Source organism: Salvia miltiorrhiza, unplaced genomic scaffold (genome assembly GCF_028751815.1).
Source record: "Salvia miltiorrhiza cultivar Shanhuang (shh) unplaced genomic scaffold, IMPLAD_Smil_shh original_scaffold_305, whole genome shotgun sequence".
Classification (NCBI taxonomy): domain Eukaryota; kingdom Viridiplantae; phylum Streptophyta; class Magnoliopsida; order Lamiales; family Lamiaceae; genus Salvia; species Salvia miltiorrhiza.
In genome coordinates this window covers 422706-450659 of record NW_026651524.1, presented here as the reverse complement: position 1 = coordinate 450659, position 27954 = coordinate 422706, and the positions used below count along the sequence as shown (strand labels likewise).

Here is a 27954-nt window from a genome sequence, read left to right as displayed (position 1 = left end):
GAAACTAGACATTTCAAGGATCATTCTCCAATTTGAATCGAATGAAACGGAGTTCAAACGAGCAAGATATGCCCATTCAAAGATGGGTACTTAACAAGCAAAAATCTGGAAATTTCAGATTTCCAGATTAGAACCAAGTCAATGGGCCTTCTTTAAAAATTCATATCTACCATTAAAAAAGGCCACTGGGAACTACAAGGGTCAATCCGAAAACTAGGGAGAGAGTGTAACACTCTCCAATTGAATTTACCCCAAGAAGATTCATGGTTTAGGAGATATTAACATCCAAAGTTTAGTGCACAAAAATAGTTCAAGTTCGGCAGATTCAAAGTTTAAATCAGAAAAACCACTTTAGGCTTTACCAAAAATTCTACAAATAAACAAATAACTTGCTAACATGCCAATGAATATTTAGTAGAAACATGGGCTTGAGAATCAAAGATTTAGGTTGGCCTTTGCCACCTCAAAGTCGTAGGTTTGTAAGACCTACTGGATGGTACAAAGAATAAGAACTAGATTTCAAGAATTTATACCGGTTGTTTTCCTTACTCAAAAATGGTGAGGCCGGTATCAAACGAAAGATACGGGAGTCTAGAGTGATATATTCAAGTTTCAAAGGTTTTCACCGATTGAAACTTGACTTATGGCCTCTCAAAGATTGTTTACCAGAAATGCATTCCAGACAGGCAGTCATGTTCAAAAATTCATAAATAAAACATACGAGCTCCAAATATTCTGAAATTTTATCATAGTATAGAAAACATATTAAACACGATACAAATTTAATTTGGGAATTTTTGGGGACCGGTTGGATGGCTGGAATCGCCTTGCAAAACACTGCCGGAGCAGTGTGCTTATGGCAGATTCGCTGCCTTACCTCATGCACGGTTTTTCACCCAATAAACTCTACCAAAATGAACATCTAAAATCATAAAACATATCCTCACATAATATATCACACACATGTGTAAAAATCCATAGCCATAAAGCTTTTTCAGTTGAGAAAATCAAAGAAAAACTCACCCTCGAAGCACAACCTTCACTCTAACTTTACGCCCTAGTTTTTCCACGTTCTCCCTTGCTTTGATACTTCTCTTGGGGCTTCAAGGGCTTCTATGGAGTGTGATAATGGTGGGAGAAAAGTTGTGAGAGTGGGGGAAGGAAGGAGGGACGAAAATGGAGAGGGGTGGATGTGGAGTGAGGACTTTAGGCTTTGTAGAGAGAGTTAAAGAGTATGGAGGAAGTTGCATCAGCCAACTCTTGGCTTTAGGGAGAGGGGAGCACGAAAATGGGGCCTAGGGGAGGGTAGGGTGGCTGCCACCAATGCATGGGTGCATTGGTTGTGAGACTCTTGCACTTCCCATGCATTTTGGTAGTTCCCCATGCATGTAATGATCACCCTTGTCCCCTTTTGAATTTGAAAGGGTGGCTGATGTGTAAGTGGGCTTTGGGGGCTGAAATGGGCTGCATTTGGGCTCTAAAATAGGGCCTTAAAATCGGCCAAGGCTCTCTAAAAATCGGCCCACCTTTGGCCCTCTATACGGGCCCGTAATCGTTCAAACCCGAACTAAAACAAACGCGTATTCGAAAAAAATATGCACTTTGCTTTTCATACTTTGAAATGAAAATATATATATATATATTTATTGAAATCAACAACACACGGAAAAATAAAATAATCATCTTCTTATTTACCGTCTTTTTTTTTTTTTAGAGAAAATCTAGGCATCAAGACTCATTAAATCATCGCTAGGATAATTATTCTTTTTATCCGGGAATTAGGGATCTATCATATCTTAGTAATATCAATAGGATCATGTGAAACCTAGGATCGAAAATCCGGGGTATTACAACCTACCCTCCTTATGGAAATTTCGTCCTCGAAATTTGTACCTTGGTATGGCAATTCGGGGTACTGTTGGTTCATGTTAGACTCCAGCTCCCAAGTTGCCTCTTTTTGCCCATGGCGATTCCACATCACTTTCACCATTGGGATCTCTTTGTTTCTAAGAACTTGTATCTTCCTATCAGTGATGCATACTGGTTTCTCCACATAACTAAGATCTGGCTCAAATGTTAGATCATCATATGTTATCACGTGTTTGGGATCGTACACATATTTCCTGAGCTGTGATACGTGGAAAATATCGTGCACTCCCACTAGACTTGGAGGTAGTGCTAGCTTATAGGCGTTCTGACCTATCCTTTCCAGTATCTCAAACGGCCCGATGAAACGGGGTCGCAGTTTTCCTCACTTGCAGAAACGCACTATCCCTTTCATTGGTGATACTTTGAGGAAGACCTTGTCACCTACTTCAAAGGCTAGTTCTCTTCTTCGCTTGTCTGCGTAGGACTTTTGTCTGTCTTGAGCTTCTTTGATTCGCTTGCGAATCTGTGCCACGATATCTATCATTTCTTGGACCATTACTGGTCCTAACACCTTTTTCTCACCTACCTCGTCCCAATACAGTGGAGATCGACACTTACGTCCATACAATGCTTCGTATGGTGCCATCCCGATGGTGGTCTGATAACTGTTGTTGTAGGCGAATTCCACAAGTGGTAAGAGTTTCTCCCATTGCTCCCCTTGATCGAGTGTAACTGTCCTAAGCATGTCTTCGAGCACTTGGATAGTTCGCTCAGATTGTCCATCAGTCTGGGGATGGTACGCTGTACTGAAACGAAGTTTAGTGCCTAAGGCGTTCTGGAGACTTGTCCAAAATTGCGACGTAAATCTTGGGTCTCGATCGGATATTATTGTACTGGGCACACCATGAAGGCGAACTATCTCTTTAACATAAACCTTGGTGAGCCTTTCGAGGTTCCACGTCATCTGGACTGGTAAGAAGTGAGCTGACTTGGTTAGTCGGTCGACGATGACCCAAATCGCCGTGTTTCCTGATTTTGACCTGGGTAGCCCTACTACGAAATCCATTGTGATGTGCTCCCATTTCCATTCTGGGATTTCTAGCGGTTGTAGAGTCCCACCTGGGAGCTGATGTAGGGCCTTCACTTGTTGGCACACCAGGCACTTTGCTACGTGGGAAGCTACGTCTTTCTTCATACCTTCCCACCAGAAACTTTGCCTCAAATCTTGATACATCTTGGTGCTGCCGGGGTGAGCGGCATATGGTGTGGAGTGCGCTTCTGTAAGGATCTCCTCCTTAAGCATTGGGTCGTCGGGTACGCACAATCTTCCTTTGAAGGTCAGGGCGTTGTCTGCTTCTTCCCTAAATTCTCGGGGTCCTCCCATTCTGCTAGCTAAACGTTTCTTTTCTAAGGCCTCACTCTGGCGTTGGGCAGAGATGATTCTTTCCCGAAGGTCTGATCTCACAATCAAGGCTGCTATGCGTTCTTGGATTGTTTCTGGGGGTACTACTACCTCAAGCCTAAGTTTCTCAAATTCTCGAGTCAATTCTGGTTCCTTAGTAAGGGTACTCCTTAGGCTTGCTGTTATCTTTCGGCTCAATGCATCAGCTACCACATTTGTCTTCCCTGGGTGATAATTAATGGTACAGTCATAATCTTTTACCAACTCTAACCATCGCCTTTGTCTCATGTTGAGTTCCTTTTGCTCAAAAAAGTACTTCAGACTCTTGTGGTCTGTGAAAATTTCACACTTTGCACCATAAAGATAGTGCCTCCATATCTTTAGCGCGTGTACGACGGCTGCTAACTCTAGATCATGTGTGGGGTAGTTCATTTCGTGTGGCCTTAACTGACGTGAAGCATATGCTACAACCCTTCGGTTTTGCATCAGTACACAACCGAGTCCTAACTTCGAGGCATCGGTATATACTGTATATCCCTCACTTGCTTCAGGTATGATCAATACTAGTGCCGTCGTCAATCGCTTCTTCAGTTCTTGGAAACTAGCTTGGCACTCCAACGTCCACTTGAAAACTACCCCTTTCTTCAGCAGTTGCGTCATTGGTCGCGCTATCTTGGAAAATCCCTCGATGAATCATCGGTAGTAGCCTGCCATCCCCAAGAAGCTTCTAACTTCAGTAACTGAAGTTGGTACATTCCAGTTGCTTACAGCTTCGACCTTCTCAGGGTCCACTTTGATTCCTTCTGCTGTCACAATGTGACCTAGAAACTGCACTTGCCTAAGCCAAAATTCGCATTTACTGAATTTGGCATACAATCGCTCCTTCCGTAGCATTTCCAGTACTATTCTAAGGTGTTGGGCATGATGATCAGAATCCACGGAATAGATTAAGATATCGTCTATGAATACTAGCACGAAACTATCGAGGTACTGGTGAAATATCCTATTCATGAGGTCCATGAATACTGCGGGTGCATTTGTTAGTCCGAACGGCATTACTGTAAATTCATAGTGGCCATATCTTGTTCGGAATGCAGTTTTCGAGATGTCATCCTCACGAATCTTAAGCTGGTGGTAGCCTGATCGTAGATCTATTTTTGAGAACACCGATGCTCCCTTCAGTTGATCGAACAAGTCATCAATCCTAGGTAGAGGGTAGCGATTCTTGATGGTGAGCTTGTTGAGCTCTCTGTAATCAATGCACATTCTGAGCGATCCATCCTTCTTCTTCACGAACAGAATTGGTGCTCCCCATGGTGATACACATGGGCGGATAAACCCAAGCTGTAGAAGCTCCTGCAGTTGGATTTTCAGTTCTTGCAGCTCTTTGGGCGCCATACGGTATGGTGCTTTTGAAATAGGTGCGGCGCCGGGTTCTAAGTCTATTGTGAACTCAAGTTGACGAGTTGGCGGTAGACCCGGTAGCTCTTCCGGAAATACATCTGGGTATTCACGTACTATTGGAACGTCTTCCAGGTTTACCCCGTTATTCCCTTTCTTAGTGATGCACACTAGGAAAGCTTGACATTTTCCTTTGTGTAGTAACTTGACGGCTTTCATTGCAGTGATAACCGTTATCTTTTTGCTGGACCCTACCATGGCTCCATGGTAGGTGATCTGCTCTTTTCCTGGTGGTGAGAAGATGACCTCCCTATCTTGACAATTTATCGTTGCCCTGTTGGCTGACAGCCAATCCATTCCCAGGATAAGGTCGAAGTCGATCGTAAAGAGTACCTTAGGACTAGCGAGGAACTTATGTCCTTCTAGGTTTAATTCTAAATTCAAGCTAACTTCCCTTGTTCTCATCGTTTTCCCTGAAGGGGTGAGTACCTCTAGTTCTTTATCTGCCCTAGTAGGCACAATATCTAGTGCATCACACACAACATTGGAAATAAAAGAATGCAAGGCACCAGTATCAAATAATGCCAAAATGCTTTCTCCGGCTATGGTGATCATACCTGCTAAGTTCCCCTGGGTTCCGGCTGCCTCTTGCTGGTCCATAGCGTAGGCCCTTGGTGCTTGCGGTGCCCTTGGGCCCCCGTTGCCCTTTGGGTTCCCTCTAGTGTTTTGGTTGGGTCGTTGTGGACCTCCCTTGTTCTGGTTAGGCTGTTGGGGACCTCTTTGGTTTGGTTGGGCCATTGGAGCTCTGTTGTTCCTTGGACAATATTTCTTGATGTGTCCAATCTCGCCACACTCATAACAGCCTGTCATCCCTTGCCTGCATTCCCCAAAGTGTTCTTTCTTGCACTTCGAGCAAGTTGGCCTAGGTACTTGGGGCTTCTGGTAGTTTGGTTGGTTGGATCCAGCCCAAGGTTTCTTTCCCTTCGAATCCTGATTTGAGGACTGGCCCTGAGGCCCTTCCCACTTCCTTTTCTCTTGCCTTCTCTCTTCCTTAGGGAGCTGAGCTTCTGCGTTCAAAGCCTTACTCAAGGCCTGGGCATAAGTGAGCGTATCGTGTGTGGACAGGGGCACACCTATCTCAGGGCGTAACCCTTGTCTAAACCGTTCTGCCCTTTTGGCATCTGTGTCAACGTGGGCTGGTGCATAACGCGCTAGCTGATTGAACGCACGATCATACTCCTCAACGGAGCGATTTCCTTGACGCAGATTCCAAAATTCGTTCTCCCTTTTGTGTCGAAAGCTCAGTGGGATATACTTTGTGAGGTACGCTTCTTTGAACTCATCCCATGTCATGGCCTCAAATGCCTCATTGGTGAGGGTGCGTCGCACGGATTCCCACCATAGATCTGCTTCTCCCTCGAGCTGGTAGGTGGCACAGACCACCTTTTCATGTGTACTGCAGCGCATGCGCCCGAAGACTTTTTCAATCCCGCGTATCCATTCTTCAGCATCATCAGGCTTCCCCGTTCCATTGTAAGTTGGGGGCTTCTTTTTCTAGAAACTTTCGATTAAGTTGTCCATCTGTTCGAGCACCTGTTGTTCCAGCTCTTGTTGGTTGTGGTTAGTGTTGAGTTTCTTGCCATTTTGGTAAGATAATAAGAAAGGTTCTTTATCGAGTGCTCATCGAAAGGTTCAACTTGGCTATTCAATGAGCATTCAAATTGATTGGATATGACCCTCAACCTCATAAGTAGTGGGTTGGAACAAATAAATCATGAGGGTGATAGAAAGTTTGCCTACTGAGTGGGGTTCAAAAATAATCCACGAGTTTAACTTCATCAGGATTTTATAATGGAACAATAAGCGTAACCAATAGTTAGCTTCCTGAGAGGACATAGCAAAAGAAAAATACATCAAGCTTCTCTCCACGAAGGCTTCAAACATTGTGGTTATGAATTGACTCAAGGGTCATTGATAAGTAAGGGCTCATGGAGATTCGGTTTTTAATCTCTCTGACTCTTTGCCTCGTTATAATTCTCATGCTCTCTAGCTAGCGGCGAGCATACTCTCTCTATCATAGTGGATGTTCGTCGATCATCTTCCTTGTTTGCCTCGTAGTTTTCCAATAGGCTCCAATTCTCGGGGATATTATTCCATAATGTTATCGCCTCAACGGTGCACTGCCCATGTCGTTGATCGTCACCAATCGTTCATGGTTCTGGTATCTCTCTATACGTCTTGCTACGGTATATCTCCTAGCGGTATTTTTCCCTTAGGTCCTATGTTGTTGTGTCATCTACAACATAAGGTTCAAATCTAGAATTGTGGGAGAACAAAAAGTAAAAACTAAATACAATCATAAAGTTCAAACTGGTTCTGAGCTAGGGGACTTATCCTTCTTGATCATGTCCACTATCTTAGTTTGTACGTCTAGAGTTCCCTAAGTTACTCAGGGTTGGTTCTCATAGACCTCAGTCAATCCTAGGGCATACTATCCCTAACTCGTGACTGGTCAAATGTAAATAACTTTGAGGGGTGCCAAGGAACCATCTGTTTAGTTTCTTGGTACTAAACAACCACTCAAACACACTTTTCTCTTCTTTGATTCGAAATCTATCTATCTATGGAAATGCTGGCTCTTTAATTCGACAGAGCTTCAGCGTATGTCTTCGAATCGGTGAAGATTGCAGTTGTTCCTCAAGCTCTATTTATAAGCGAAGTCTTGAATAGATCCGTTGGAGAGATGGTCTTCAGGATTTCTGTCGTTGTGAGAGGATGTCGCTTCTTGGGCTGAGGTGGCAATCTTCGGATATTCCATTTGACAGATATTTGAATTGCCTTATCCTCGGAGTATGGTGTTTCTGCATCTTTACATGCAAAGGGAAGTTCTGGTACTTGCAAGGACGATCTTCAAATCTTCGGCAATTAATGTTGTTGTACTTGAGCATTTAATGCGGCGTGTCTGATACTCTTCACTTCAGTCAGATGCAGAATGTCGACTGGTGCTTGAATTAAGCTTCATTTCAATGTTGATACTGCATTGCAAGAATATCTTCGAGTGATGACTGATACCTTTCAATAGGCGCGTTCTTCAATGATCATTTGGTAGAGGCTTCAGTCAGGCTGTCTTCAGTCCTCTGTCTTCAATCAGCTGATCTTTAGTCATTGTAGCTTCAGTCACGACTTGAGGACTACAACACTTGAGTCTATAAGAGAGGAATAAACAAGAGAAGCTTTACAAATGGTTTTGGTTTCATTTATTTCCCAACAATGATCCATTTCAAAAAAATGAAAATCTTTACAATTTTGTGAGTAATGTTGGCAGATACTGATAAACAAAAAAAATGCCATTGAAATTGAAACCAAACTATAATAAGTTTCTTCCGAGTCCATCAATCTGACAGAGCAAAATATGCGAAACGATTTAAGAAAATTGAGCGATATGGGGCAAGATATTAAATAAACTTATTTATAAAATAAAGTATGTGACGGCCCGACTTATCTAGGGGCAAGCCACGCTGAACTTGGGGTGATTATCAAGGTTATTTAGCGGAAGTAAGTAACTTAACTATTTTGATTGAAAAACTTGGTTAATAAGCGGAATTAATGAACCTATTCTTTAATCGTTCTGCTCAAAGGAAACCCGACTTAACACGAAGTATGAGGACTCCGGTCAAGTTTAGAGAGTTCGTTATCACGGTGTCTGAGTGCCCAAGAGCAACTCAATTGTTCAGTTGTTTAGGGAAAGCAGTAAACAAGTTCATAATTGCCACGCAGGGCATAACCAACAAAATGAAATGTTTGGTGATCGAGGTTATGGGAAATAAATATCATTGAGAAACCTTGTCGACAGCTCCAGACCACCACCACCACCTAGCCCCCGCTGCGCCCGACTCCATTAACCTGAAATGATTTAAAACTTTGGGCTGAGTACTAATGCACTCAGTGAAGTTAATGCCCCTTTTTCTTTAAACTGGTTTTAAAGAACTGTGATACTTGGTGAAATGCATGCCTGCAAGAAAATATAGCAATACTTGAAAAATAATTACTATAAATTCTGAAATACTTGTGAGCCGTAGCTCCTTTAACCTTTGCGCGCCTTTCTGGTTTGGTGTTACCTTTCTTGGTGCTAAGTATGGGAGACCCGGCCGAATCAATCCCATACCTAGACTTCTTACTGGTGTACACTACCCTGGCCCCCGTCGGGGACAGAGTCGATCGTTTGGGGACGACCCCGTTTGTTCTGTGGGGACAACCCCGTTTGTTCTTTGTAACAACCAAACAAAATATTTGCATGCATTCACAATTTAAAACATATTTGCTTGTATAAAAAGAGAGGGCTTACTAACCCAATATACTTTTGCAAATATAACCCACCTGGTCTTCGGTGTGAAAGAGAGAAGTGATCTTAAGCTGTGGCACCGTCCTGCGGACCAATTCCTACAAGACGAGTTCTTAACTCTTAGAGCATATCATGGATAACAAAAACCATTGTCTGCTTAGGATCTCTAGGTCAACCTATTCCCGGACTTACAATGCAAAATCGAACTAGGGATTATGCATTTTACATACGTTAGCTTATCTTGATGCCTTATCTAGGTTAACTCACTCAATTTCATGAAAACTTTGCACAAAACATATCCCAAACTCGTCATGCACATATACATAATATTTCATGAAACATCCTTTAAAACCAACTTTCAAACTTAGAAAATAATTCAACAACTTGAGCTCTTAAGGGGCTGTTTTGCAACAGACACCAATTCTGTCTCGGATCTCTAAATGAGGCTCCAAAGGACATTCTGGAAACTAGACATTTCAAGGATCATTCTCCAATTTGAATCGAATGAAACGGAGTTCAAACGAGCAAGATATGCCTATTCAAAGATGGGTACTTAACAAGCAAAAATCTGGAAATTTCAGATTTCCAGATTAGAACCAAGTCAATGGGCCTTCTTTAAAAATTCATATCTCCCATTAAAAAAGGCCACTGGGAACTACAAGGGTCAATCCGAAAACTAGGGAGAGAGTGTAACACTCTCCAATTGAATTTACCCCAAGACGGTTCATGGTTTAGGAGATATTAACATGCAAAGTTTAGTGCACAAAAATAGTTCAAGTTCGGCAGATTCAAAGTTTAAATCATAAAAACCACTTTAGGATTTACCAAAAATTCTACAAATAAACAAATAACTTGCTAACATGCCAATGAATATTCAGTAGAAAAATGGGTTTGAGAATCAAAGATTTAGGTTGGCCTTTGCCACCTCAAATTCGTAGGTTTGTAAGACCTACTGGATGGTACAAAGAATAAGAACTAGATTTCAAGAATTTATACCGGTTGTTTTCCTTACTCAAAAAATGGTGAGGCCGGTACCAAAAGAAAGATACGGGAGTCTAGAGTGATATATTCAAGTTTCAAAGGTTTTCACCGATTGAAACTTGACTTATGGCCTCTCAAAGATTGTTTACCAGAAATGCATTCCAGACAGGCAGTCATGTTCAAAAATTCATAAATAAAACATACGAGCTCCAAATATTCTGAAATTTTATCATAGTATAGAAAACATATTAAACACGATACAAAATTAATTTGGGAATTTTTGGGGACCGGTTGGATGGCTGGAATCGCCTTGCAAAACACTGCCGGAGCAGTGTGCTTATGGCAGATTCGCTGCCTTACCTCATGCACGGTTTTTCACCCAATAAACTCTACCAAAATGAACATATAAAATCATAAAACATATCCTCACATAATATATCACACACATGTGTAAAAATCCATAGCCATAAAGCTTTTTCAGTTGAGAAAATCAAAGAAAAACTCACCCTCGAAGCACAACCTTCACTCTAACTTTACGCCCTAGTTTTTCCACGCTCTCCCTTGCTTTGATACTTCTCTTGGGGCTTCAAGGGCTTCTATGGAGTGTGATAATGGTGGGAGAAAAGTTGTGAGAGTGGGGGAAGGAAGGAGGGACGAAAATGGAGAGGGGTGGATGTGGAGTGAGGACTTTAGGCTTTGTAGAGAGAGTTAAAGAGTATGGAGGAAGTTGCATCAGCCAACTCTTGGCTTTAGGGAGAGGGGCGCACGAAAATGGGGCCTAGGGGAGGGTAGGGTGGCTGCCACCAATGCATGGGTGCATTGGTTGTGAGACTCTTGCACTTCCCATGCATTTTGGTAGTTCCCCATGCATGTAATGATCACCCTTGTCCCCTTTTGAATTTGAAAGGGTGGCTGATGCGTAAGTGGGCTTTGGGGGCTGAAATGGGCTGCATTTGGGCTCTAAAATAGGGCCTTAAAATCGGCCCAAGGCTCTCTAAAAATCGGCCCACCTTTGGCCCTCTATACGGGCCCGTAATCGTTCAAACCCGAACTAAAACAAACGCGTATTCGAAAAAAATATGCACTTTGCTTTTCATACTATGAAATGAAAATAAATATATATATTTATTGAAATCAACAACACACGGAAAAATAAAATAATCATCTTCTTATTTACCGTCTTTTTTTTTTTTTTTAGAGAAAACCTAGGCATCAAGACTCATTAAATCATCGCTAGGATAATTATTCTTTTTATCCGAGAATTAGGGATCTATCATATCTTTGTAATATCAATAGGATCATGTGAAACCTAGGATCGAAAATCCGGGGTATTACAAAGTATATCATTCATTTTACCTTTCTTACTTTCTCATTAACATAATCTATATAAGAGTCAATATATGAAAATAGCCAGTGCAAAATTATAAATTTACCCATAATATAAAAAAATTGAAAAATGACCACTCTTCTCTTTCTCTCTATTGCCTACTGCGTCGCATCCTCTAGCTGCAAATCGCCATCGCACTGTTGCCCTTTCACCTTCGCCGCCTTTTCCCCAAACACAGTCCACAGAGTAAGAGCAAGACAATCCATATAGACGGTCAGATCACGAATCAACTCATTATCGCTCATACAAAGAGCTAGCAACATCATAGTCCTGAAAACTTCAATAGAAATATCAAATGATACAATCACATCATCCAGATCCAAGTATCGAGCCATCCAATGAGAATCCCTATTGACATAGACTAGGTGGGCACGATTACATAAACCAGAATCAAGTTCTAAGCAACTTATATAAACCTCGATATGGAGATTTTGAGAGAAAATCAATAGTGAGAGTTGATCTTGGAAAAGTTCTGAAGCTTGTAAATATTTTGACTCGTGAATCTTATGGTGTATAAAGATTGGGAAAATTAGTAGATTTGTGTATTTGTTTAAATTTTTTGTCTTTGTAAATTTGTATATTTTGCTGTCATTTTTTTATTTTATTTTATAGATTTATGCGTTTTTGTTTTTCTCTTTATAATTTTTTGGCATGGAGAAATCAAATTCTGAAGCTACGAACATGGAGATGAGTTTGAGTTGTTAATGTTCTTAAATTAACAATCAATTATGTGGAAAAATAAGTAAATGTCATTTTTTCTTTCAAAAATTGTATATGATTGTATATTAATAATATTATATATATATATATATGTATGTATATATACACACACACACACACAAATATATATATATATATATATATATATATATATATATAATTTATAATAGTTTTTTAATGCAAGTATATATGGAGAATGAGATTATATTGATTTGCAATAGAAGTTTTAAAATTTATAAGTGACATTTGTATTAATTTTAATATAAATTTGTAGATGAAAAATTAGTTATATATCCAGAAATTAGAATTTCAAATTATTTAATTTTTATTATTTTTTGTGTATGATTGATTTATTTATTTATTTATTTGTATAATATATTTGTTATTATCTTATTATTTTTATTTTATTTGTATTCTTTCTAAGTTTTTAAATAGTTTTGGGTTATTAATTATGAACTTTTAATAATAATATAGTTTGAACTTTTAAGAGTTTAAAATTTTTATATTAAGTGTGGACTATTAATTTTATTATATTGTTAGTTTAGTTTTATTTGCTCAAAATGAGATTGACTTAAACTATTTACTTTCTAATCTATAAATTTAATTATTATTATATGATACTAATTAAATTTAATATTATACTTGTAACACCCCAAATATTTAGATTTATTATATAAGTTGAATTATTAGTATTTTCTTTTATAGCTTATTTTTTTAATTTCTTGATACATATAGATATGTACCATTAATTTTATCTAGACTATAATAATAATAATAATTAGTATTATTATTATTATTATTATTATTATTATTATTATTATTATTATTATTATTAATACTAGAACTAGAACTCTTTCTTATCATCTTTATTCCTAATCTTATTAGGAGATATACAAAGAATACCATTTTTATAATTATCAAACTCTTTAAAGACTAGTAAAAACAGAGGCACAATTATTACCCTAAGAACCCACATGAAGCAAGCATAAGAATCGGTATTTTTCTTCTTCTCTTTATTTTTTTTCTTCATGCAAGGTTTTAAGAAATCAGTACTTTTTCAATTATTTCTTAAGTCTATTTTCGTATACATACATTTGAATAGTTAGATAGTTGACTTCTATTAGAAATTTATAATCACATCAAAAGGGGTATTTTATTTAGAATCCCAACATGTGTTTTCTTTTACAGAAATCGAAATTATTGATCTTTATGGGTGATTTCTTTATAATTAGGAGTCATGGAAACTTTCTTTAATTTAATTTTTTTTAAACTTTTTTTTGTAAATTTTTAAAAGCTTAGACACCTTAGCCAAGCATTACATTCGAAAAGGAGGATTTGTTAGACAAAATATTTACAAGTATGGCTATTTCTAATGTTCCCGAATGATTGTTTAATGCTTCTAGTATTTTAATTATGGCTTATTATATAGGCATACGTTTATGTATATTTTATAGAATTTTTAGATTAAAGTTAACTAATCATATTTATGTGATTAGGTGCGGTGCGATTAAGTCCCTCATTTTGAATTTGATTTATTAGCTTCGACATTAAGGTGAGAGATATATGTTTGTAGTTATATTCATGTATGTTTGATTATGCTTTTAATTCATGTTTGATTATACTTGCTCAGTCATGTTTAGATATACATGTTCAGTTTATCATGTCCAGATACATGATTAGAAATTCACTTACATGTCCAGATATAATTCATGTTTGATTATACTTGCTCAGTCATGTTTAGATATACATGTTCAGTTTATCATGTCCAGATACATGATTAGAAATTCACTTATATGTCCAGATACATGTTTAGGGTGTGTATTCGTTCAGGACTTTAATAGATTTCTACAGACTTTCAAAATCTGGGTGTATTCGTTCAAGACTTTTAAAAGTCTATGAAATTCTAGAGGTATTCGTTCAAGATTTTTAAAAGTCTATAAAAATCCAGAGGTATTCGTTTCAGACTTTTAAAAATCTTTGAAAATCTAGAGGTATTTAAAAATCTATGGATTTTAAAATTGGACTGATTTTCAATGATTTCATTCAAAAAATACACATAAACAAATCCGACCTCAGACCACGAGAATTCAAAATTCTTCAAATTCCAACGCCGGCTGGGTTCCAGCGGCCGCGGCTAGAAGAAGCCAGCGATCGCTGGCACCCAGCGGTCAAGTCATCAACTTTGAATGTGAACTCCTCACACCACGATGGATTCAAGCTCTTCTTCACAACTTTACTCCTAAACCTCTGCCTCCCCAATTGCAGTTTCACATACGGATCGTTGAATCCATTTGGGTCGAGCGCCGGTATATTTTATGCTTCGATCACTCGCACTAATAACTTCATCTCTTCCTCAAAATAGGTTGGGGCTTTTCTTCAGTTCGTCAAAGAATAAAAGGAAAACAATGTCTCAGTCTTGAAACAATCAATCAAGAATTATTCTGATCAACAAAGAGTATATGCATTCATTTCTCGATAACGGAAAACCGGTTATCACATTGCGGAAAATCACGAAAAGTATTTAATGAACTTATTAGAAACTGAAATCTATGTAAATAGTACAAATGCAACAAAGAGACGAAATGTGTCAATAAACGGATCAAGAAAAAACGAATCTTGGAGCAAAAACCACCGATCCCTCGGAAAGGAAATGAATAATGAAATGGAAGTGGCAGCAAAAAGAATCAAGAAAAGCAGAAAGAAAGCCGATAGAAGCTAATGATTGATGGAGCGAGAAAGCGGATAAATCTCAAGAAAGGAGAAGTAATTGGATAGATGTTAAAACCCCAGGAAAATTCCGAGATCAAATTTGTTGGTTTGTGGACTCGACCGCTTCTTTCTCATAACCCAGCGGTCGCTGGGCGCTGGGTCCTGCGCTCGCTCACCTCCAACGAATGCTGGGATTTTTGGTTTCAAATCCGTAAAAATCACGTTAAATTCTTATTAAAATCCGTCCAAAATCTGTGAAGATTCCTGTTTAGAATTCCAAAATACACGAAGAATCTGTGTGGAATCCATAGAATTTTAAAATCTCTGGATTTTAAAATTCTACAGAATTCCTGGACGAATACACCCCCTTAGTATATCATGTCCAGACACATGATCAGTTTCAAGGGCTTTTAGTTCGTCCACCAGATTATCAGTATATGTGTATGACAATGTGAATTATTTGCATGTTTGAGCGTATGTGAATATTTGCATGGTTCCTCACTGAGTATATTTTCAATATGCTCACCCCTTATCTTTTCAATTTTACAGTTCTGGAGTCGAGGTGGCCATGAAAATCAAGAATGACTATAGAAATTTAAGTTGAACTTGTTACATTTTAGTTTATCGTATGAAAATTGGGGTGTTACATAATGGTATCAGAGTGGATCTACATTCCTATGTAACACCCCAATTTTCATAAGCTTTGTATTTAAAATTTTAAAGAACTAATAGATAAAAATAAAATAAAAATTCTTGAATTATAAAAGTTAAACTCATTTAAAAATCATCTTGCCAAAACTAAAGTTATAACATGAAATAGTAATACGATAAACTAAAATGTAACAAGTTCAACTTAAATTTCTATAGAAATACTAAATCTCTAGTCATTCTTGACTTTCATGACCACCTCGACTCCAGAACTGCAAAACTGAAAAGATAAGGGGTTAGCATATTGAAAATATACTCAGTGAGGAACTATGCAAATATTCACATACGCTCAAACATGCAAATAATTCATGTTGCCATACACATATACTGATAATCTGGTGGGCGAACTGAAAGTCCCTGAAACTAATCATGTATCTGGACATGATATACTGAATTATTATTAAATTAAAATTTTATTAAAAGAGAAAGAACGAAAGAAACCCTTGAAAGCACAACGAGCAAACTAAGGGCCGAGCCTCGTTAAAACCCTTCTAAGGCAAACCCGCGAGGGAAAATCCTTAGAAGGGAAAAAGAGTACTCGTAAAAAAGAAAAAAGTGCAAGGAAGCGGAGGTGAGACGACTTCAAAGGCTCCGGCCTAACCATCACCCCTAAATCGCTCGGCTTCCCGACACAGACAAAAGTAACTAAAACAATGCAAGAAATAAAAAAGCCAACAAAGGAAACAACCCCGCGCCATAAAAGCCAACACGCACGAGCAAAACGCAGCCGGGATATAGGAGATAGTACTCCGAGATTCAGCATATCAACGACGAAAGCCACTGAATCCCACCAGAAAACCGACCCCAAGAAATGAGGCCAAAACCCAACGGAGTCCGACCAGCATCGCCCCCGAGCCGAGCTCACCCAAACCCGGAAAGGCTCAACTGACACTCCGGCCCTCACAACACCAGACCAACGCCAGCCAACATCCGACCCCAGCAGCCTCATCACCCACGCCACACCCAACTCTGAAACGAACTGAGCAAAACCAAAAGCATCCAGCCTCAACCAAGTACCTGCCAGATGTTCGATAAAAAACCAAACCCAAAAGACACACTCCAACTGCTCGCCAAAACACAGCCATAAAAACCAACACGCACTAACAAAGCGCAGTCGGGAAATAGGAGATAGCACTCCGAGATTCAGCAAATCAACGATGGAAACCACTGAATCCCACCAAAAAACCGACCCCGAAAGACGGGGCCGAAAACCAGCGGAGTCCGACCAGCCACGCCCCCGAGCCGAGCTCACCCAAACTCGGAAAAGCTCAACTGACACTCCATCCCTCACAACACCAGACCAACGCCAGCCAACAGCCGACCCCAGCAGCCTCATAACCCACGCCACCCCCAGCTCTGAAACGAACTGAGCACGACCAAAACTCAACCAAGCGCCTACCAAGTGTTCGGTAAAAATCCAAACCCAAAAAACACGCCCCAACTGCTCGTTAAAACGACCGCACGCCAACCGAGCAAGAGCACCCCCCATCGATTAGCATTTCAGACGCAGATGGCTGTGCGAAGCCATATCAAGCCGAACCGCAGCCTTAATCTCCTCAATTTCGTGCGGCCACCACCCTTCCAAACGTTTTTGATTGGCCATAATATCCGCCGCTTTGTTTCCCTCCCTAAAAATGTGAGTAACCTGCAGCGAGAAGCCCTCTAACATCTCTAAAATATTATTCCAAGATGCCTTAAATCGCCAAGGCACAGCCGAGGAACGAGAATTAAGAAGAGAGACCACGTAGGTGGAATCTGCTTCAATCCATAACTTGTGCCACCCGCATCTGTTAGCAATTTGAATAGCCGAAATAATAGCCAGAAGCTCAGCTTCGAAGGCATAACCCGAACCACCTTTGAAGTGAAAACAACCACGCACCACATTCCAGTTGTCATGAAAAACTCTGCCAGCTGCAATATTGCCCGGTGCTTCCATTGCCGAACCATCAGTATTCACTTTGATCCATGGCGCAACAGGCGGCCACCAATGGACTTCCACAAACTCCGGTGGAGGAGCACTCCTGGTAGCAACACCCACGGCGCGGAGAATAAGGTAATCAGACCAAGAATTCCACATATAGCCTAATTTGGAGAAATTAACATCAATATCTTTGAAGGCAACTTTCACTGTTTGAATGACACGACGGGCCTCGAACTTTTGATTATCAAAGATGCAATTATTTCGCTGCGTCCAGATGGCCCAGATGACTGTGATGATACCCGCTTTCCAGAAATTACCGGCGAGAGGGCTAAGTTCATACTGCCAAGCTTTCACCAATAAACTATGAATATCGTTCGCATGCATCCCTTGCGTGAAATTGAACCAACCAAGGAACGTAACCCAAATCTCCTTGACACGCTCACAATTCCAGAAGAGATGATCCTGGTTCTCACTATCTTTTAAGCAAAGCAAGCAAATGTTAGGCGTGATCATGCCATAGCGAATGAGGCGATCATAAGTCGGCATACGATTGTGTAGAAGGCGCCAACAGGTCAAAGATCTACGAATCGGAATAAAAGGCTCTCAAAGCCAGGATCCCCAAGACACCTTCGGAAAGTGATGACAATGCTTATTAAAGGCAAGCGCAGTAGTGACATTCCCGTGTAACGAAGGCTTCCAGAAGCGCACATCTCCCTCGTTGCCAAGAGGAGTGAGTAAAATGTCACACACGATCTCCGGGAAAGCATTAACGAATGCTTGAGTAAAATGCCAGACACCGTCGTAGAAATAGTCCGCCACCGATTGAGTGAGGAACGGAAGCATGAAGTGAGGGATATCGCATTTAGTCATGAGGTTGTACCCCCAGCCAGTCATCATACCAGAAAGAAGTAGAAACTCCGTCCCCAATATAAGAATAAGAGTCCGCCACCAAACCGTCAATTTCCTCACGTAAGCTCATCCAGATAGTAGAAGCAGCCACCAAAGGTTTACTACGCCCAAAGCAATCCAGATATCTCCCTCTAATCAGATCATATCCAAAATCACGCCCGCAAACCACCTTCCAAGCCATTTTCATGAGATAACTTTTATTCATGAGTTCGAACGATCTGACACCGAGGCCGCCCTCCTCCTTAGTCGAGCAAACCCTATTCCAACTCACAGAGCAAGAAGGCACCTGCTTAATGTTCCCCGTCCAAAGGAAGTTTTGGCAGCACGCATCAAGCTCCTTAATCAGTGCAGTCGGCCATCTATACACCATCATAGCGTGCGTCAGGGAACTTTGGATCACCGAACGAATCAGGCAAAGTCTCCCAGCCATCGACAAGTGTAACCCCTTCCATCTCGCAAACTTGTTGATCACACAGTCTTGAATCGGACGGAGATAAGAAGCTTGCACTCTGCCCTTGAAGATGGGGACCCCAAGGTAGTTAATCGGAAAATTTCCCTGAGGAAATCTCAAAATGCACCTTATAGCCCTGCAAGTCTGAATAGGAACTTTGCTAGTAAAGAAAATTTGCGACTTATCCGGGCTCACAATTTGATCGGAAATTTGACCATAGTACTCCAAAATCTTCTGAATGGTACGAGCGTTGTTGACCGATGCATGACAAAAGACCAGAATATCGTCCGCATATAAAAGGTGAGTGGGAAAATTTGTTCCCTGTCTCATCTGCATAGGAGTAAGAGTGCCCGCGCTCGCACAATTCGTGAAAAGCTTGCCAAGAACGTCTTCCGCGATGCCAAAAAGGATAGGAGAGAGAGGATCTCCCTGTCTGACACCCCTGGAGCACTCAAAATAACCTTTAAGTTGTCCATTATAGAGAATGGAAATCCTAGCCGAGTGAAGAATAATCTCAATCCAACGAATGAACTTGGGATCATAGCCAGCAACCCGAAGAACGTTAAGCAGGAAGTCCCAGTTAAGAGTATCAAAAGCTTTTTTGATGTCGATCTTGCAAGCCATGTTTTGACCACGGCTCGTGCGATGCATGCAGTTCACACCTTCAGAACCAATCAGAATGCTATCGTGAATGGAGCGGCCGCTAATAAAGCCAAACTGATGACGGGAGACATAGACAGCAGCCACCTGGCTCAATCTAGACGCCAACACCTTAGTAATAATCTTAAAAAGAAAATTGGACAAAACAATCAGCCTAAGATCCGAGACAGAGTTGACGACCTCTTTTTTAGGAATCAACACCAAAGTATTAGAATTGCAACCTTGAGGAAAATAAGAACTCCGGAAAAAAGCTTGAACAGCACACCAGATATCTACTTTAATAATCGACCAACAATGCTGAAAAAACTTACCCGAGAAGCCATCCGGCCCAGGGGAGCTGTGCGGTTCCATCTGAAAAACCGCAGCCGAAATTTCATCTTCGTCCGGCACCCGAATGAGCAAGTTATTATACCGATCTTCGACCATCTCCTCCATAACCGCCTCAACCGCCGTGATATCAGTAATAGTATGGCTGCTGGCCGAAAACAGAGAGGAGAAAAAATCTACGATATGATCCCCAATAGCATTCTGATCATAACTCATATCCCCATTAATCTCCATGTGAGAGACGATGTGAGGTTTCCGACGAAATCTTAACATAGCATGAAAAAACTTCGAGTTCCTATCACCGTCTTGAAGCCAAGCTTTGCCTCGAAAGCACAACGTTGATCTTAGCTTGAGCTTCCACTTCTTTATCAAAAAGATCCTCAGTATAACCATCCCTAGCAATCTGATCTTGGATCTCCAAAAGGTCTTGTTGAGTATTCATGATACAAGAGTCGACATTTCCAAAAATATCCCGATTCCATGAACGCAGAACCTGCCGAAGACGCTTCAGTTTATGCATCACTTTATAAATAGGGCAATGAATATCCGTATCCATCTGCCAAGACCCTTCAACTGTAGAGAGAAACTTCGGATGCAACGTCCACATCGTAAGAAACTTAAAGAAACGATGTCTAGGAGGAGTATCCACCATGCAATGCAAAACAAGCGGGGAATGATCCGAAGTGATACGTGGAAGAGCTTGAGCATACACCGAACTCCAGAGGGCCGCGAAAGAATCGGCATAAATAGCTCTATCCAAACGAGACTCCACATGAGTAGGCATAAATCTACGTCCGGACCACGTGTAATGCAGCCCAACAGTAGGCGCCTCAATGAAACCTGTGGCGTCAATGAAATCACAGAACTCCGCACAAGCAGTAGAGTTAGGCATACAGTCGCTACTTCTTTCATGGGCGCCTTTCACAGCATTGAAGTCACCAATAAAGACCACATTACCGTCAATATGATTAAGAAGGTCCAACCAAAGGCTCCGTCTGCCAGCATGCGTATTAGCGCCATGCACCACCGCGACCTTAAAATTCCACGTTGACCAACTACAGTTCATAATAACCACCTGCTCCGAGGAGAAAATCACGTCATGACTCATAGAAGGATGAGAAAAGACCCAAATATTCGAACTCATGCCGCCTCTGGAATTTTGGAAACAAGGAATAAGATTCAGAGAACGCCAAAATCTAGAGTACGTCTTCTTGAAATCCGTCTTCGGCTCAATAATCCCAACAATAACAGGAGAGAAGGAGCGACAATGCTCCGTTAAAACTCGTTTGGTTTCATCCGTAAGACCCCGGACGTTCCATACGAGAACATTCATAATAAATTAATGAGAAGACGTGGCCGGGTTTTCACCCGCTTCCACTTCGGCTGCCCAACTTTTTGCTGCAACATTATCAAGGGCTTTAGCACTCGTAGTACTATCAGCAGAGATGACGAAATCTCTAGGCCTATCTCCCGCTTCCCAAGCTTTATAGAGCTTATTCTTGATGTAATCTTCCGATGCTTGATTGGGAGGAACTTTGGTGTCTGTAGTCTTGCGAAGCCTGGTCTTAATACAGTCTTCCCCGCGTAAAATCTGCTTTTTGGCCAATTGATCCTTAGAAGGCCTTCCACGTTTTTTAGCTTCTGTGTTTTTAGAATGCGATAGATCCGCAGCTCTCTGCACCTTAATGGCAGCTTCCATGAGAATTTCCTTCTTTTCCTTGCCCTGATTGGACCTCTCCTTGCTAGCCTCGCTGTCCTGATTTCCCATTAAGGTATCGGCAACCTTCTCCTGATTTTCAATCTTGTCCATTTCATGATCTCCCTGAGTAGTCCTCATCTTCTCCCCCGGTTCATCCAACTCCTGCTCCTTCTCTGTCGTCTCACAATGTTTGCTCTCCTGCCTCTCAACACCATTCAAGTGTTCTCCAATAGATCCTAAAGTCAAGTTAACACGATCCTCATCAACTTTCCTTGTCACCGAGTCCAGTATATCCGGTCCATAGGTAATATCTTCCTCGATCCGACAATCACCTTCTGAATCCGACTCCACATTTCCTTCTTCCAACATCTGAAACGTATTTTGGGTTGTAAGCGGAGACTCGCTCCTGTTGATAATCCCTTCCTCAGTGCTGTTGTTCTCGCCAGTTGCAGGCTGGTGTATAGGTTTCCAATTATTTTTCCTGTTCACCGTGATGAATCCCTCCTTCTCCTTTCCTGCCACTTTCTTCTCATGTTTTTCATTAGTCTCCCTCGTGGTTTCAGGTTTATTCTCGGCCCTTTTTTTAACCTTATTACATCTGTCAAGCGAATGTCCCGCTAACTTGCACTTCGGACAGTAAGCGGGAAGATATTCAAAATCAAATTCCACATAGAAGGAACATTCTTCACTATCAATCAGCAGGACCTCTGGTAACTTGGCAGCCAAATCTACTTCAATCAAAATGCGGGCAAAGTGCCCTACTTCTCCAAGAGCAGTCGCGCTATCTACTTTAATCGGAGTGCCAAGAGCTCTTCCAATTCCAGTGATGATGTCCAGGGTCCAGTACTCTAGAGGAAGGTAGTATATTCTGGTCCAAACTTGACAAAGCGATGATACTTCCTTGTAAGGGTTGAAGTTTCTAACCCATTCCCGAAGCCTCATGGTTCCAGCAGGCAGATCCCAGACAGGTTTGCTTTTCACCTTCTCCTTATCTTCCTCACAGGAAAACTTTATCGTGTAAAAACTTTTCCCCATGGGAATAAGTTTCCACTCCTTTTCCATCTTCCATAAAACATGCAAATCCTTTTTATTTCATAGAAAGGCTTCGGTTTTTTTCCCTTACGCAGAAAGAGTCTACCAATCAAAGCGAATTGAAACTGATCGACCTTAGTCTGGAGAAGATCTCGTGAGATCGTAAGAGCAACTTCCTCTCCCTTTTCAACCGGATTCAGAGCAGTGAACCGATGAACAAGCACATCCGGTTTCTTTTCCAACTGTTTCGGCTTCATTAACGTCGCGAACGATTTCTTAGGGCTTGTAGGTTGTGCTGGGTCATCAACATGAATCACACTAGAGGCCTTCCCCGGCAAATCCTTAGAGTTTAGTGAAACCCTAGTTTCCGTATCAATGGTGCGGCAACCCTCCATAATCGAGGCCGTAGAGCCTCTCTCAAAGTTATTTGAGACCTTTGGCAGATTAAGTCCCGACTTGTCCATGACCAGACTCTGGGCGGCAGCCGGCGCCGTTGGACAGAGCATGACGGCGGTGAAGACAGACTAGGTTAAAAACCCTACGTAAGACATTTGCTCCTCAATTCAGTTACTGAATATATATCTGGACATGTAACTGAATTTCTAATCATATATCTGGACATGATAAACTGAACATGTATCTAAACATGGCTGAACAAGTATAATCAAATACTCCCTCCGTCCCTGAAATGGCTTCCTCTTTGGGGACGACACGGGTTTTAATGAAAAGTTGTAAAGTGTATTGATAGTGGAGAAAAAGTGATATAATTATTATTGGAAGTTGTGAAAAGTGTTATAATTAGTATTGGGAGTGGTGAAAAGTGAAAAATAAGAATAAATAAAGTATTATTAGTGGTGGGGTAGGTGTCCAAAAATGGAAAGAAAAAAAGAGGAAGTTATTTGGGGGACGTCCCAAAATGGAAAAAGAGGAAGTTATTTTAGGGACGGAGGGAGTATGAATTAAAAGCATAATCAAACATACATGAATATAACCACAAGCATATGATCCCTCACCTTAATGTCAAAGCTAATAAATTAAATTCGAAATGAGGGTCTTAATCGCATCGCACCTAATCACATAAATATGATTACTTAACTTTAATCTAAAAATTCTATAAAATATATATAAATGTATGCCTATAATAAGCCATAATTAAAATACTAGAAGCATTAAACAATCATTCTGGAACAATTAGAAACAGCCATACTCGTAAATATTTTGTTTAACAAATCCTTCTTTTCGAATGTACTGTTTGGCTAAGGTGACTAAGCTTTTAAAAATTTACAAAAAAAAGTTTAAAAAAAATTAAATTAGAGAAAGTTTGCATGACTCCTAGTTATAAAGAAATCAACCATAGAGATCAATAATTTCGATATCGGTAAAAGAAAACACATGTTGGGATTCTAAATAAAATACCAACTTTTGATGTGATTATAAATTTTTAATAGAAGTCAACTATCTAACTATTCAAATATATGTATACGAAAATAGTCTTAAGAAATAATTGAAAAAGTACTGATTTCTTAAAATCTTGCGTGAAGAAAAAAAAATAAAGAGAAAAGAAGAAAAATATTGATTCTTATGCTTGCTTGATGTGTGTTCTTGGGGTAATAATTGTGTCTCTATTTATACTAGTCTTTAAAGAGCTTGATAATTATAAAGATGGTATTCTATGTATATCCCCTAATAAGATTAGGAATAAAGATGATAAGAAAGAGTTCTAGTTCTAGTTGTAATAATAATAATAATAATAATAATAATAATAATAATAATAATTATTATTATTATTATTATTATTATTATTATTATTATTATTATTATTATTATAGTCTAAATAAAATTAATGGTACATATCTATATGTATTAAGAAATTAAAAAAAATCTATAAAAGAAAATACTAATAATTAAATTTATATAATAAATCTAAATATTTGGGGTGTTACAATACTCATTGAGTTGATAATATTGGTTATTATATACACTATTTCAAATCAACTACTGATATTTAAATTAATAGAAATTATTTTTTTGTTCCCAATTAATATAAGTCATAAATAATACTCCCTCCGTCCCACCACAAGTGAGACAGTTCTTTTGGGTACGGAATTTAAGAAGTTGCTGTTTAGTGTATTAAATATATTTAATTGTATGTGTAATTAAAGATTAAAAAAATAAAAATAAGGGATGGTTATTAATTAGGGTGATTTAAAAAAAATAAGTATGTAGTTAACTTTATTAATAGTCTTAAATTCCCTAATTTTTACCAAAAAATGAAATGACTCACTTTCGTTTAGGGGTGGATCGGTACGGTATACCGAAATTTTTTCGTCATACCGTATACCATACCGTAAATTGAGGTATGAGAATTTCCATACCGTTGCCGTACCGTACTTTTCGGTATACCGAAGATCGGCATACCGAAAATTTTGGTATGAGAATTTTCATACCGTTGTCATACCGATAGTGTGGTATACCATACCGAAAGTCGGTATACCATACCTTACGGTATTACCGAAATTATTGTTATATCGTTTCATGCCTAAATTGCCAAACCATTAAGATATACCGTATATTTGTACATATTGAAATTTCATTAAACAAATAACTTTCTAACAATTAAACTCCACATCTTCAACAAAGCAAAAAAATAATTTACCACTAATAATATATATATATATATATATATATATATATATAATTGATTCCGACGGCATATGAATTTTTTCGGTATATACCGGTGGTATATACCTAAACAACGGTATATACCGATTTTTCGGCATATACCGCGGTATCGGTATATATCGGTATACCGCGGTATGAGAAAAATGATACCGTTGCCGTACCGAAAATCTTTGGTATGGTACAATACCGTACCGAAATTTTTGGTATACCGAAATTTTGGTATTTTCGGTACGGTAAGTGCGGTATACCGATTTTTCAGTATTTTGCTCCACCCCTACTTTCGTTGGGATATAAGAATACGACTCACTTTTTATTGGACAGAGGGAGTAACATTTTGACAATTTTATATAATTTAAAAATAATAATATATATCGTGATTCATGTATCACACGGTGGGACTTAGTAAAGTATCAAAAAGACTCGTGTGTACGTGGGGTGGGTTGGGCCCGACCTTATCTGAACTCGCCCCATACCCGATTCAAACCATGGCCTATGTAAGTATTGTTGGAAATTGGTTGTGAGTAACCAATGTTTGATCATTTTTCGACTACCGAAAACATTTAATTTAGCATAATTAAATGGGACAGGATCAATCTACGTTCTGAGTAGATGATCGTAGTATATTTATTTACTCAAAACCGATTTCCGGTGAGTGAGAAATAATTATTTAAAGTTGGGTACTTGAAATATGGAGTTGTGGAAAGAGATAAGCATTAAAAAGATGTTAATGCCTATGCCACATTATTCTGTGGATGATAATTAAGATATTATATAAGTTATTACATCAGTGCATGTAATAAAAGAGATGTGCACAAGTGATGGGTTGCAAAGCCCACACGCGCGCGCCGCCGCTGCTCGCTCGGCCCCGGACCCCGGCCTCGGCCGTGAACTTGAATCTTGGCAATTGGTTCTTGGGTTGGTCTTTGGGCCTACCCTTAGCTCCCAAAGGACCAACGATTTCTCGGTCCAAAGAACGAGGCCCAATCGTTTGGGCCTACATGTGCACAAGGGGCTCGACCCGACGGGAGGACCCGTTGGTCTCCCAACTAGAAGCTTCCACACCTCCATAACTCCTGTCATTATTGAACGTCATTATTGGACGGGAGGGAGTTACAACGTAACTGCCGCTATTACTGCCGTCATTATTGGACGGGAGGAAGTTACAACGTAACTGCCGTCATTACTGCCGTCATTATTGGACGGGTGGGGGTTACTTGGTAACTGCCGTCATTATTAGACGGGATCCTCCATAAGTGGACTGTGCCTATAAATAGGACAGCCACTCCATGCATCAAAAAAAAAATAACACAGAAATCTGCATTCTAGCATCCACATACTCTCTGCACTCATATAGTCCAGAAGCACTGTTCTCGCCTCGTTTAAGTTCGCCGGAGCTTGTTGGTCTGCGGTGCTGCTACCTACGAGACGAAGTCGTTTCATCTTTGGGGACGACACGCCAAACCGAGAGCACTACCGGGGCGTATCTCGTCTTGCGGAGAGAGGACCCTCCTCGACTCGGCTGTTTTTCCTGGTTTAATCATTTCTATAATTTCAATACAGTTTGTTTTGTAATCTCATCTCCTGCTTTCTGTTTCATTGTAATTACGCCCGCAAGCTTGTATTCCAACAAGTATTACATTCGAACCCTGTAGTTTGAGGGAGTGAATTCACACAGGCTTCATATTGATCTATCTTCTCATTCTTTATAATTTAAACATAGAAATAATTGAAGGTTTTAATTTTGTCGTGAGCCTAAAGCAGCGGCTTCAATGGCCCTGCTAGTATCTCTAAAAGAATATTATATTGTCCTCTAAATTCCGATCAACATTACTTGTACATCTTATCTTATAAAGAATTAATTGTCCCTTTCAACACTCCATGAGAATAGTTAAGGGTAATAATTAAAGACCTTTCAAAGTGTCATTAGTCATTATTGACTTACAATCTCATATGGGGGTTTATCTTTTATTTAAATAGTCATTTTGGGAATAGGAAAGAAAAATACCAACAAATAATTAAGTAAAGAGTAGGTCTTGGTTGAGATTGGTCTCACTCAAAAAGACGGATCTAACCCGACCCGACCCCTTCATAATGTTTGTTAAACATTACTATTTTTTACAATAATTTTTATTTTTATTCATGATAAATTTTGTACTTTTACTTACTCAGATCCGACCCGCGCTCTGCCTCTATCCGACCCGCGCCCTGCCCGTCATACATAAGATCAGGTATACAGGAGTTTTTGCATTTAGCCAATATTTGAAAATATAATCCTCAATACTTCTAGGTTTTAATTTCTCTCCACTGAGCGTGGGCTCTTTTTTTTTCTTTTCTTTTTCTAACTCTATCTATGAATGTTGGTTGATGATCTACTTTCTTGTTTGGAACAATAACATGCAGTAGTTATAATTTGTTCTAAAATGAAAAGGAAAAACACCAACTACTTTTTTTGTTATGTTTTTATATTGTGTAGTAGTTTTCTCAGTTAATCTTGTTTGTATGACTCCCACCTCAAAAACTTGGTTAATTATAAAGAAAATTCCCAATTGAGCCAATTGGAATCGATCAAATGATTTCGTCCAACACTGTCATTTTATTCATTCTTATATATATTAATTTTGTGTTTTTTACTTTTTTTTCAGCGAAGGTAGACTTTACCTTGACAATCATATTTCCATCTTACCTATGTTTATATAATATTTATCTCACTATCTTATTTTTATTACGTAAACAACTTAATTAATTTGATTAAAC

The 27954-nt window shown here is 39.7% G+C and overlaps 2 protein-coding genes across 2 annotated transcripts; both read right to left on the bottom strand.

Annotated features, from left to right (window-relative positions):
* Positions 1 to 3964: 3964 nt before the first annotated feature.
* Positions 3965 to 6139, bottom strand: LOC131004006 (uncharacterized). Its single transcript, XM_057930577.1, has one exon. It carries the CDS (start codon positions 6137 to 6139, stop codon positions 3965 to 3967), a length of 2175 nt encoding a protein of 724 aa, XP_057786560.1.
* Positions 6140 to 17011: 10872 nt separating this feature from the next.
* LOC131004004 (uncharacterized) lies at positions 17012 to 17986 on the bottom strand. Its single transcript, XM_057930576.1, has one exon. The coding sequence runs from the start codon at positions 17984 to 17986 to the stop codon at positions 17012 to 17014; it is 975 nt and encodes a 324-aa protein (XP_057786559.1).
* Between the last annotated feature and the right edge of the window lie 9968 nt (positions 17987 to 27954).